This window comes from Biomphalaria glabrata, chromosome 11 (assembly GCF_947242115.1).
Source record: "Biomphalaria glabrata chromosome 11, xgBioGlab47.1, whole genome shotgun sequence".
Taxonomy (NCBI): domain Eukaryota; kingdom Metazoa; phylum Mollusca; class Gastropoda; family Planorbidae; genus Biomphalaria; species Biomphalaria glabrata.
Window position 1 is genome coordinate 27,501,122 of NC_074721.1, and position 12,212 is coordinate 27,513,333.

The 12,212-nt window shown below is 30.2% G+C and overlaps 1 protein-coding gene across 5 annotated transcripts in view; it reads left to right on the forward strand.

Annotated features, from left to right (window-relative positions):
* LOC106077540 (uncharacterized) overlaps positions 1-12,212 on the forward strand; it is a 54,272-nt gene extending 42,060 nt beyond the window's left edge. For all 5 annotated transcript variants that reach the window (XM_056004261.1, XM_056004260.1, XM_056004258.1 and 2 more), the window contains 7 exons: positions 2,111-2,143; positions 4,392-4,421; positions 5,083-5,115; positions 5,636-5,665; positions 7,660-7,689; positions 8,091-8,126; positions 8,234-12,212. In XM_056004261.1, the coding sequence (XP_055860236.1) occupies positions 2,111-2,143; positions 4,392-4,421; positions 5,083-5,115; positions 5,636-5,665; positions 7,660-7,689; positions 8,091-8,126; positions 8,234-8,269 (228 nt within the window). In that variant the 3' untranslated portion in view covers positions 8,270-12,212. The remainder of the gene's footprint in view (positions 1-2,110; positions 2,144-4,391; positions 4,422-5,082; positions 5,116-5,635; positions 5,666-7,659; positions 7,690-8,090; positions 8,127-8,233) is intronic.

The following is a 12,212-nucleotide window of genomic DNA, read 5'->3' on the forward strand; positions in this document are numbered from 1 at the left end:
GCATTTCAGTTAGATGTTTTAATTATTTTATTTTGCACATATGTGCAACAACAACTTTTTTTTGGATATAAATGCAAGACAAAAAAACAACACTCACATCTTTATATATATATATATATATATATATGTCTTGTTACCTGTCTTAATGCAGCAAGTGTAAACAAATTTCTTTTCTACAAATAGACGGCATTGTCTGCAATAAATGTGGCAAAATCTACAGGTCAACGAGGACTTACAAGGGGTCTAAGGCAAGGAAAGAATAAATTAGGGGTCTATGATTGTTGATCTCATTTGTACATGTCCAGTAATGAAATTAACACCATAGAGATATGGTATTATCAGAGGCTTTTTTTTGTTTTTTTACGTAATATATATTAAATTTTATTTTGGTTCATTTTAATTTGAATTTCATCAAAGAATGACCTAGAAATCGTTGAGAAAAAGATCTGAACTTGATGAGTTTTTTTTCCAAAATTGAAAAACACTGCAAGGGGTCTACGAGAGAAAAAAAGTTTGGGAACCACTGTTCTAGATTATTCTAATAAGGGGTATACAAGAAGAGAAGAGCTTATTTGGTAAGGGGAAGGAGCTTGGAACTTTTGAGTTAGAAAGCTAGTAAATAGTTGCTTAGTTTTATTTATTTATAATTACTATTGTATCCTGCATCTACTTTGAATATGAACAGTATATACATTCAATATGTTAAGTTAAACATTAGGAGAATTAAATTCAAGAACTGTGTTACTTCATTGTTTCTTCAAAAGTTTGAACTGTGATTACGGCACCTCTGAATCTGCATATGCCACAAGTATATCTTATAAAGATCGTTAAGTAAAAAAAAAATTTGAGACAGCTACATTTAATCCACCATTTTCTTCAACTAAAATGGTGTACCTAGTTTTGTAAAATCTAGCATCACTTATTGTATTTACACATAGTTTCCCATTTTATGTATTCCTAATTTATACGTATTACTTTGTAATTATGATATGCGTCCCGATTTTCACAATGAAATTTGCGCTAAAACATCCAAAATCCTTGTTCTAAAAAGACATAAATTACGATGTTCTGTTCTGAGACAGAGAAGAAAAAAGATGCTTTATCGTAAAGTAGTGGTACTGTGTAATCACCTATAAAAAGTATCATTAGTTCTTTAGCTCCTTCAATCAGAGTCATTGCATTTTGGAAATTAACTCTGTGGGAGAAGAAGACTCTATTTGTGTAACTGCAGTATAGCACTAGTTTTGTCACTATACTAAGTAGTCACATTGTGATGGTGGAGGAGGTTGAGAGAGAGAAAAAGAGAGAGAAATGACAAGAGCCTAATACCTGGAGAATTTTGTGTCGTAATCGGCATTTCTCCTATTATGTAATAAAAAACGTTGAGCAATTGCATGACCTTATTCTCTATGAAAACATATTTGGCACAATTATAAAATATTTTTTAAAAAAGTATATTTTAGAAATATATTCTTTACTGTTTTAAAAGTAAAAGAATAAATAAGGAAAAAATTCGTGTGATTAGGTAAACTAAAAGACTAAGATCCTATGATCAAAAGATAAGAAGTGTTAGTGAGAAGCTAAATATTTAACATGCACCAAAAGTAAAAGTATACATTTAAGTATGAAGTGCAATTTTAATAATTGTAGGGCCAGTTTTCATGTTCATTAATTTAATAAGCATTCATTAAAACAGATGGAGGCAAGATGACTGAGTCGTTAAGCACTTGGCTTCCAAACCAGTGTTTGAATATCGGAGAAGTCTGGGATTTTTAGGTTGCTTTAGAGTCGGGGTAAAAAAGCGGTGTGTGGTTGTTCTGGCCACATAACACCCTTCTCAATAACCGTTTGCCACAATAACAGATGACCTGAATTATTTCTGTCCTATTGATCGCAAGGTCTAAAACGGCTACTTTATTTTACAAATGGTTAAAACAATAGAAGAAAAGAGATAATGAAAGGGAAAAAGACATCGACAGAGAGAAGTTCGTTACATTAAAATGAAAAATTCAGTATAGATATTAATAAAAGATAAATAGATGCATTCACATGTTTTTAAATATTATTGATTATTTAAATGATAATACTTTTTTAAATATAATTTATTTAGGATGAGGAAGAAAAGGATGCTGCAGACTCTCAGGTACGTTTCAACAGTGCACACATATCCTACTAATATATCAGAAAATTTTTTTTCTTAAAACTATTCAAACCTACTTATCGAGTTATAATTCTACTTGGCTTCTACCTTATTTAAAAAAAAATAATGTGTGTATATAAGTTGCACTTTTAGAAATGAAACATACATCGATGTGAACTGTCTAGGCCTATATGTACATATTTTTATAACTTTTAAAATAATTCCCCATTTATTTTTGTATTGTATTGCTTATAACTTTTACTATCAAATTGAATATATTTTAACATTAGTAGCCTCTCAAGCTAGAGAACCCATAGTTTTGTAATTAGGTTGTAGCTGTTTGTAAATATTGTTTCAAAGTCGATTAACAATTAAATGAGGGGGGGGGGATTTCGCCACTCAGCCCCCCCCCCCCCGCGAAAAAAAATAGTATGTATGTGTGTGTGTGTACATTATCTTTATTACATTCTGACCAGTCATTCTTTCGGAAGACGTTTATTATGCCCTAGAATGTTTCTTCCTGGAGTTGGTGGAAAAATTGTAGACACCCCAACATTGGCAGATCGGGATTTGGAGAGTACTTGGAGCTCCCCCAGCTCGGGGCCAAGCCCCGCCGTCAAGCACTATTTTCTGGTTTTGAAACCCAACAAAATGAATATTCTGAGGTATCTACAGTAAATTTCCCTGCTATTGAAAAGTTTTATTTCAAAAACCTAAAATGCATTCTTACTGCCTTACTGGAGCCAAGTTGTACTAGGATGTCATCGCAACCCTTAGTATGCGTAATTCATTTTGTCGAAAAACATGTTCCGCAAACCTCGTGCGACGCTCTGTCACAACCTTACTAAGGTGTCGACTCCCAATTCGGCATAGGATTTCCTTGATTTAGACCCGATCTCTATAACTGACTCCTAAAATCTGTCTTAGCCATCTTTGTTGAGCCACATTTAGTGTTTTTCAATATCGGCAGATGACTATTCAATGCACTTTATTAATGGAGCCCAAGCCACTGGTAGAAATATGTAACCTTTCTTGAATACGCTCTTGGAATTAGGGGACTGTAGTTAGCTTTAGATTTTATATCGAAAAGGGAAGTTTTATCGTCAAAATCATATGTTGTGGATTTTAAACTAAACAATCTCTGGTGTTGTTTTATTTTTTTTCTTTTTAATTCAAAACCCCATTGATCTTCGGTCATAGAATTTGGTAACTGTAGTTTGCTTTAGATTAATAATTTAGATAGAGGTTTTCCCAACTCAAAACTCTCTGTAGGGGGATTTTAAACTCAAAACCATTTGGAGGGGTTTTAAACTTTTAAGAAAAGCCATCTGTTGGAGAGGGGTTTAAACTCAAAACCCCATATTGGTTTGGCTACGCTCAAACAATTTTAGTGTGTAATTTGCTTTTTTTAAAAATTATTTATATATATATATTTATTTATATATATATTTTTATATTAGAGGTATTTTTTTAGCATCAAATCCTGCTGAAAGTGGGTTTAAACTGAAAACCCCTTTTGGCAACTCTCATAGCATTTTGAGTGCGTAATTTGCTTTTTTTATATTGAAGAGTTATTTTGTTAGTTTCAAACTCCACTGGAGGGAAGTTTAAATTCAAAACCCCTTTGACTACACACATAACATTTTGAGTGTATAATTTGCTTTGTTTTTAACATTAAAGAGGTATTTTTTACCTTCAAACCTCGCTTAAAGGGATTTAAACTCAAAACTGAGTCGAAACCCATTTACCTACGCTCATAACATTTTGAGTGCGTAATTTTCTTTTTTTATATTGAAGAGGTATTTTTTAGCTTCAAACCTTAATGAAGAGGGGGGGGGGGTAAATTCAAAACACTTTGGCTACGCTCATAGAATTTTAAGTGTACAATTTGCTTTTTTTATACTGAATAGGGGGTTATAAAATCAAAATCCTCCTTAACTGTGCTCTTGGAATTTGGGGATTGACGTTTGCTTTTTTTTTTTTTAATCTCAAAACTGGTAGGGGGTCTTAAACTTAAACCCCGCTTGGCTGCGCCGAAGCAAGTGATGGTTTGGTATTAAAATATCACCTAAAATAATCAAAATCAAAGCAAAAAAATCAGTAACTAAAGTCCCGCAGGGGGGGGGGATTTCATTTCGGGGTGGTTTGAACACCAACCCCCCCCCTGGCTACGCCCATGATACATATATATATATATATATATATATAAGTGTAAATGATGATATACCTTTTTTTTACTTAATTAAAATAGGTCCTGACAATTAGCACATGCTTTACTCCGGTAAGTTTTGAAGTTGCTTTTAAAATAGGTATTGCAATTTGAAGCTTAACATTAGTATATAACATTACTCATAAGTGTAAGACTAATGGCATTTCGTTTAAATCTACAAGTATTTGGAAACTGTTTCAGGATGTTTTCTTAGGTAAAATGTTAGATAATCTATTTTTGCACTACAAGAGTAACAAAAAAAAAGTAATTGTAACACTAACTCAAAAGAAAGATAGTTCTGGGAAATTAAAAATAGGTATAATATATATATTACATAGCATCCTAACCAGTAATTGAATTTCGGAGAAGTCTGGGATTTCGAATTTAGGGATTTTTAGGTTGCTTCAGAGTCGAGGTAAAAAAAGCGGTGTGTCGTTGTTCTGGCCACATAACACCCTTCTCAATAACCGTTTGCCACAATAACAGATGACCTGAATTATTTCTGTCCTATTGATCGCAAGGTCTAAAACGGCTACTTTATTTTACAAATGGTTAAAACAATAGAAGAAAAGAGATAATGAAAGTGAAAAAGACATCGACAGAGAGAAGTTCGTTACATTAAAATGAAAAATTCAGTATAGATATTAATAAAAGATAAATAGATGCATTCACATGTTTTTAAATATTATTGATTATTTAAATGATAATACTTTTTTAAATATAATTTATTTAGAATGAGGAAGAAGAGGATGCTGCAGACTCTCAGGTACGTTTCAACAGTGCACACATATCCTACTAATATATCACAATTTGTCTATTTTTAAATTATTCAAACCTACGTATTGAGTTATAATTCTACTTGGCTTCTACCTTATTTAAAAAAAAATATTGTGTGTATATATGTTACATTTTGTAAAAAATGAAACATACATCAATGTGAACAGTTTATATGCACATATCTTTATAAGTTTTTAAAATAATTCCCTATTTATTTTTGTATTGTATTGCTTAGAATTTTTAATATTAAATTGAATATATTTTAACATTAGTAGGCTCTCATGCTAGAGAACCCGTAGTTTTGTAATTAGGTTGTAGCTGTTAGTAAATATTTTTTCAAAGTCGATTAACAATTTAATGATAAACGGTTGTATATATATATATATATATATATATATATATATATATATATATATATATATATATATATATAGGCCTATATATATATATATATATATATATATAAGTGTAAATGAGAATATATACCTTTTTTTACTTAATTCAAATAGGCCCTGACACCTAGCACTTGCCTTACTCCGGTAAGTTTTGAAGTTGCTTTTAAAATACCTATTGCAAGTTGAAGCTTAACATTAGTATATAACATTACTCATAAGTGTATGACTAATGACATTTCATTTAAATCTACAAGTGTTTTGAAACTGTTTCTGGATGTTTTCTTAGGTAAAATGTTAGATAATCTATTTTTGCATTACAAGAGTAACAAAAAAAAGTAATTGTAACACTAACTCAAAAGAAAGTTAGTTCTAGGAAATTAAAAATAGGTATAATATATATAAGTAAGGAAAGTCCTTAAGGAAAGTGATTCCAACTGTTAACAATATTACATAGCATCCAGAGATATTTTTTTACATCTGTATAGAGATATACTTACAAGCGAATTATAAATAATACATTTTTAAAAAGCAAAGTGTTTACTAAGTGTATTTGCAACAATTTTAGTGTTATAGATTCCAACAAATAATAAAAAATCTGTGCAATCAAAATTATTTTTTCCAATATTTTTTAGCGCAATACATGCATGCTTAGTGCGCTACGGACCACTCATCTGTATACACAGTTATGTTTTATATATAACACACGGTTTTAAAAAGTAAAGCTTACATTAGTGTATTTTTATCATTTTTTTCAATCATCTAAATAGCACAACGAATAACCGCCTTTACTTTTCCACAACTAATATTAGGCACTCATAAGAACTGGCTGGACTCAGAAGTGCCCAAAGATCCCGAAATAAAAAGTCCCAGTCTTCACCAGGATACGAGCCTTGTTACCCGATTTGGAAGCCAACCGCTTTACCGCTCAGTCACCGCGCCTCCAAACCTCCCTATACAGTTAATTAATTTTCAATTAAGTATTTAGTTTGACTCCATGCTAAAATTTATTGTGACCTGGTAAATTGGATAAGTCAAGCATTTTTTTCCAAGCAAATAACTAACTTTTCCCAGTTTATATAGCTTAGAATAATTAAAAGTCATATTATGCTGGATATTTTGCTGGTAACTATAACAATGCGTTCAATCTTTAAAGTCTACTGTCCTATACCAAAACAATTACATTTCTAAAAGTTGGTAGTCTTTATCCGATCTTTCATTTTCGTAATTACAAAAATATCTCCAAAATAAATTCGGGTTGAAAATCGCGTATATATACTTCCATAAGAAATTACACAACCGAGCTAGGCTTGGTCACCTGGTGCTAATTTGTTTTTAATAATAAGGCTTGTCTTTGAGTCCTAAGTTGTAAATCGGAGTGTAGCATTGAGATGTAAATAGTGTCATTTTTACACTTTGATAAAACTCGGTCCCATTGACAGGATGAGAAAGTAAGTTTAAAAAATATATTGTGTCAATAAAGTGCGAACCTTTAATTCGAGACATTTAATAATCGCTTTTTAAAAGTATCGCAGTTGTTAGTCGGTTCAATTCAAATCATATAGTCATCTATGCATTGATTAAATTATATTGCTGATATTTAACTGTTTAGCTGTTTTTCTATTTACTTATTTTTGACACTAAATGTAATCAGAAGTCAGAATATATAAAATGAGGAATCAATAGAACCATTTATAAATGACAATATGAATGAATGATATAAAATGAAGTGTAATGATATCGATTCACAGACTATTAGTTTTACAGTATAAATAAAATACTATACTAGTCTAACGCTGACAAATGATCGTCAAGCGGAAAAACTCAATAAAATCTTAAATATTCAATTCTCTAATAACAAAGTATAACTTAAATTACTCAATCACACTTGTAGGCCTACTTCAACTAGAGCGGCATTATTAATAAATCTAATATCAAAGTTTTATTAACTCCATCTGACTCTGATGCTGACTCTCTCTCTATGTCTGTTTTACTAACTCTGATCTTGAATTATTTCGCATAAAATGAACACTTTTTACAAAATAGTGCACTATATATAATAAATAAATTTTGACCTTTAGTTAAGTACATGTAAGTCAATTACAGCCAAAGATATGTATATTTGAAACTTTTCTGTTTAGGCTGTGATCAACCCAAGCGAACCTTCACCTGTAAGTTTCCTATTTCCAGTACATTAATATTTGTATTAATTTCCATATTGACTTTTTTGTTAGTGCGTAACTACCATAGAACTCAAGTCTAGAAATGATTGTTTCAATGTAAACTATTTTTTATTATTATTTTTTATGATAAACATAGTTCTTAAGATAATTTAGCCATACATAGAAATTCAGAAATTATTTTTGATAATTTGTTCAAGTCGTTATATACTTGGCTTTCAGCATAATTTTAGCAATGTTTTTGTATGTTTTATTTACATATTTAAGTGTACACCAATAATTACAAGAAAAAAAGGAATAAATTATATTAGTGTATAAGTAATATGATGAATTAAAAATAATAAGACTTACATAAACGTGTATATATTATTCTTATTTTCATTTCTCTTTAGATGTATGAAGACTTGTCGCCATACAGCCGAAATGCAGTAAGTTTAATTAGTTTTGTACTTTACTTGATACTTTTTATCTATATAGTTGTTAAAAATATTATAAATTACTATAAATAATTATATTTTTTAAACACATTTTGCAGGACGAAGAATCTCCACCGAAAATTCGTCGTCGGTGATTTGAATATATATATGTATGATAAACTACTGTTGAGTTGTTACGGGTTGGGTACTTAACATACGTTGTAGTTTATAATACTGTACTGACTGCAAAACATGTATGTTAATTTTTATAATTACCCCATAATGTTCCTGTTGTATATGTTAAATGTATATGATGGCCAATGTATATCAGCGTTTGTGTATTGATACTGTTGATGGTCTATTTTGTTGATGATTATATATGTTAATTGTGCATGCGAGTCTATATGACACAACAACAGAATGAATAAAGAATATACTTAATAACGAAGGCTGATAACTTCAATAATTTAATAAACAATAAAAAGGGCACAGTCCTCTGTCGTCGCTAGCCTAGCGTCGTCCTCTAAAGGCGTATTGTCCGTTACTTTTCTAGTTCGTAATCCTGCTCTTTTATCACTCGTCACATCACTTAGGAAAAACCCGATTAACCTCAACTTCTACGCATCTTGTGTCATTACAATACTATCCGTGGTTTGAAGCTATATTTACTTAAATGATTTTTTTTTTACATTACTTAAATTTAATGTAAAATTACTCCTATTAATTAGCATAAATAATCTACATTATCCAATTTATAAAAATTCTTAGGATTACGGGTTTACTGATATATATGGTAGCGTTTATTTGTTCTTGTTGCTTGACATTTTACTTTAAGCAGTAAGTGTGAAATCAATGTTAATGAGCATTAAGTGACTAGAGAGTAGAGACCCCTAGAAACGTTTGTTGTATGCAAATGACGACCCTTTTTTCTTTGGTGGGGTTCGGGACATCGGTAAAACCTTTTTTATTTTAATTAACTTTTTTGTTTAATGTGTAAGTAAAACTTATTAGTTTATTGTCAGTATTCTTTTTTTACAAAATATACTGTCTACTTATTTTATTAAGCCTCTGGCTTACAATGACTAGCATTATAAAGGCATATAGAATATAAAGAAGATTATAGAATAGGCATTGCTTATTTAATTTTCGGATAGGTAATTTTTTTTACATAAAGTAAATTTATAACATTATGAAAAATAATTTAGATTATCGGAACAATCGTAGCTATTTAATTTGAAAATAATGTCAGAAAAATCGGAAAACATCTCCTTATGTTAGGCACAAACCTTTGGATGCAAAGTTGACGTAATAAATGTTTTTAATATTTTTGTTGATATTAAAAAGTGCTATTGCATTTGAAAAATTGCCTTAAAAAATCAATATATCTTCTTCTTCTTTCTCGTTCTCAAATTATCTTCTGCCAAGATTACAAAGAGACTGTGTGCCAATTGGTAAGGAATATACAAGTCATGATTTAAAAAAAAAAATATTTACAGTAATATAATTTTAAAGACTTATTTTGAGTAACTTTTATATTAAAAACAAACTGAATAACCTATTAACTTTTAAGAGACTTTTAAACTTAATTTCAAGAAAATTAAATGTAATATATAAGAATAATGATTTAAGATAACATTTTTCTTTTCATAATTAAAAACAATTGCCTTCGATGAGATTTCTGCTTATAAATATATTTCTTAATTTGTTTAATAAAAAATGAATTCATCTTTTCAATATTTTATTTTAATTTAAAAGGAACCTTACATCATAGGAGGGCCGTTGAATAGAAAAAAAAAGAAACTGTTTTGGGTGATGGGGGGAAGAAGACGATTCCTAATAGCTTCATATGTACACGGGAAGCTCGCTAATGCATAAACTAGAATACGTTCAATTAAGTAAAACTATTTTTTTTCGTGCCATTAGTGAAACAAAAACAAAAAAAGCCGCTGTGTTCAAGGTAACCCTGCTACTGCAACACAGGCGGACCAGGGGCGCAGTAGGAGTAATCACTCCCTCAAGTCATACCACACCCCTCCAATTTGTATACGAATTTTTTACTTATTTTAATAATAATGATTTATATTTCCACCAATGTATAGGTTATTTTGTTCCCACGAACTCTCGCACGTCTAACTGTTAAAATATCAAACAAGGGTTTCTGTTAGCGTCTTATTCTGACCGAAACGAACATATTTAACACTAGAACAAACCTCAGACAAAATTTCGAGTGTCGCTCTAGGTCTTCCTATCAGTTCACTGGTATCACGCATGACGGCTCATAACCCAAAACAGTTCAGACTCCCATAACCTGCAGATCCTTCAGTCGGATTTACAACAGTTTTTCCTATTCGTATTGAACGGTGCTGTAATTCGCAAAATCAGTTTTGCCTCGGGAGCGGAGGTACAACACCATATATATTTCATTGTACTCGCACTAATTCTAAGTGTAAATTATTAAATTAAACCATTTTATAACTTAGACAGATTTCTCGACGCCGCCTGATTTTCCACGAGCTCCTGAAAATCTCCTGAAATAGCTAAATATATGAAAAAGTCATGGAAATCTCCGGGAATTAGTAAAAATCTTTTGAAAACTCATACAAATCTCATGAAATATATAGACGAAATTGTCATTTTGGGGTTTCATTCAATATGGAAAACGCCTATCCTGGGGGGGGGGATAATTAAAAACGGCATTATGCATTAGCCGTAATTGTGTAATCTGGTGAAAGACGCTTCTCGCGCCTCAAACTAATTAGCCCATTAACTACCAAAACTTTATTACTGCATTAAATATAAATTTTCTATTAAATATCAATTTCTATTGGTCAAACTAAGACACTGCAAAAAGAATTTTTGAAAAATTCCATATAGTAACGATTCTGTGAGATGTACACTGGCAGTGTACGTAGCAGGAAGTGGCCCCGTGAGGAACATTATATAAAAAAATATTTTTTTTTTACAATCTTTAAGTGAAAACAAATTAGTTAATAACATTGAAAAACACACAAATAAGCATTTTAATGCAAAAAAAGTATATTTTAATGCTTTTTTTTACTAAAAATTTATAACAATATAGTAAAAAAAATAGGCAACAAATGTACAACATTATATGGTACTAACCAGTACTATCCAGCTATATTTTTTACAACAACAAATAATACTACAATAGTGAGATATTCAAAGATCATGTCCATAAGCAAAGATTTTAATATTTGAAGTGCGGTTGAACCAAACATAATTTATATGTTCGTATATTCGTATATTCATATGCTTATCAGTTATGTAATAATCATAAATTCCATGTTTTTCGAATTCTTTTCATTGGGTCGCAGTCATAGTTTTGGCATTTTCAAGTTTGTTAGCTTTGATAAAGTCTATTGACTCAATTTCCTTGTGGTATTAGCTCTGCTAATGAGCTATACTAAATTGTGACTAAATTGTAAAAATAAGTATACATAATAAATAACGGTGTCATAGAGGTAAAAATATTATGTTATGATATAACACAAGGACCTAATAACAAATTATAAGATTCTAATGTCATTGAAACTCAATCATGCTTTTGTCTAATTCATTTATTTACTAATAGATATCAGTTTCTCATCTTGATTCTTAATGATGACACTGTGAACTGTTAATATTTACTTGAGACCCTGAAAAAATATTATAAATATCTATAATTATTATTATAATTTTTTTTTCAAATAACCATACATCAATAGGATTATAATTTGCTAATGGGACAATTATTTTTCTAAGTAGTCAGTTAAAATACTATAGCCTAGGAGAACTGCATGAAGTAAAATAAAAGAAAACAAAAGAAACTATATAAAAGGTATTATTATATTATTGTTTATATGTTTTCAAATAATAACCTTATAATCATCATTATTAGTTCTATAATTTGCAATTATAAGGGCATGTATGGTGTATAGCAATAATATATGATAATATTGGTTAAAACAAACAAATCTATGTTCTAAATAAAGTCTTGATTTATTTCGATTCATATATCAGTCATTGATTCCTACAGTGGCATATCCTGCCATGTACACTGGGAGTGTACGTTACAAAAAAATTAAAATTTGAAAAGAC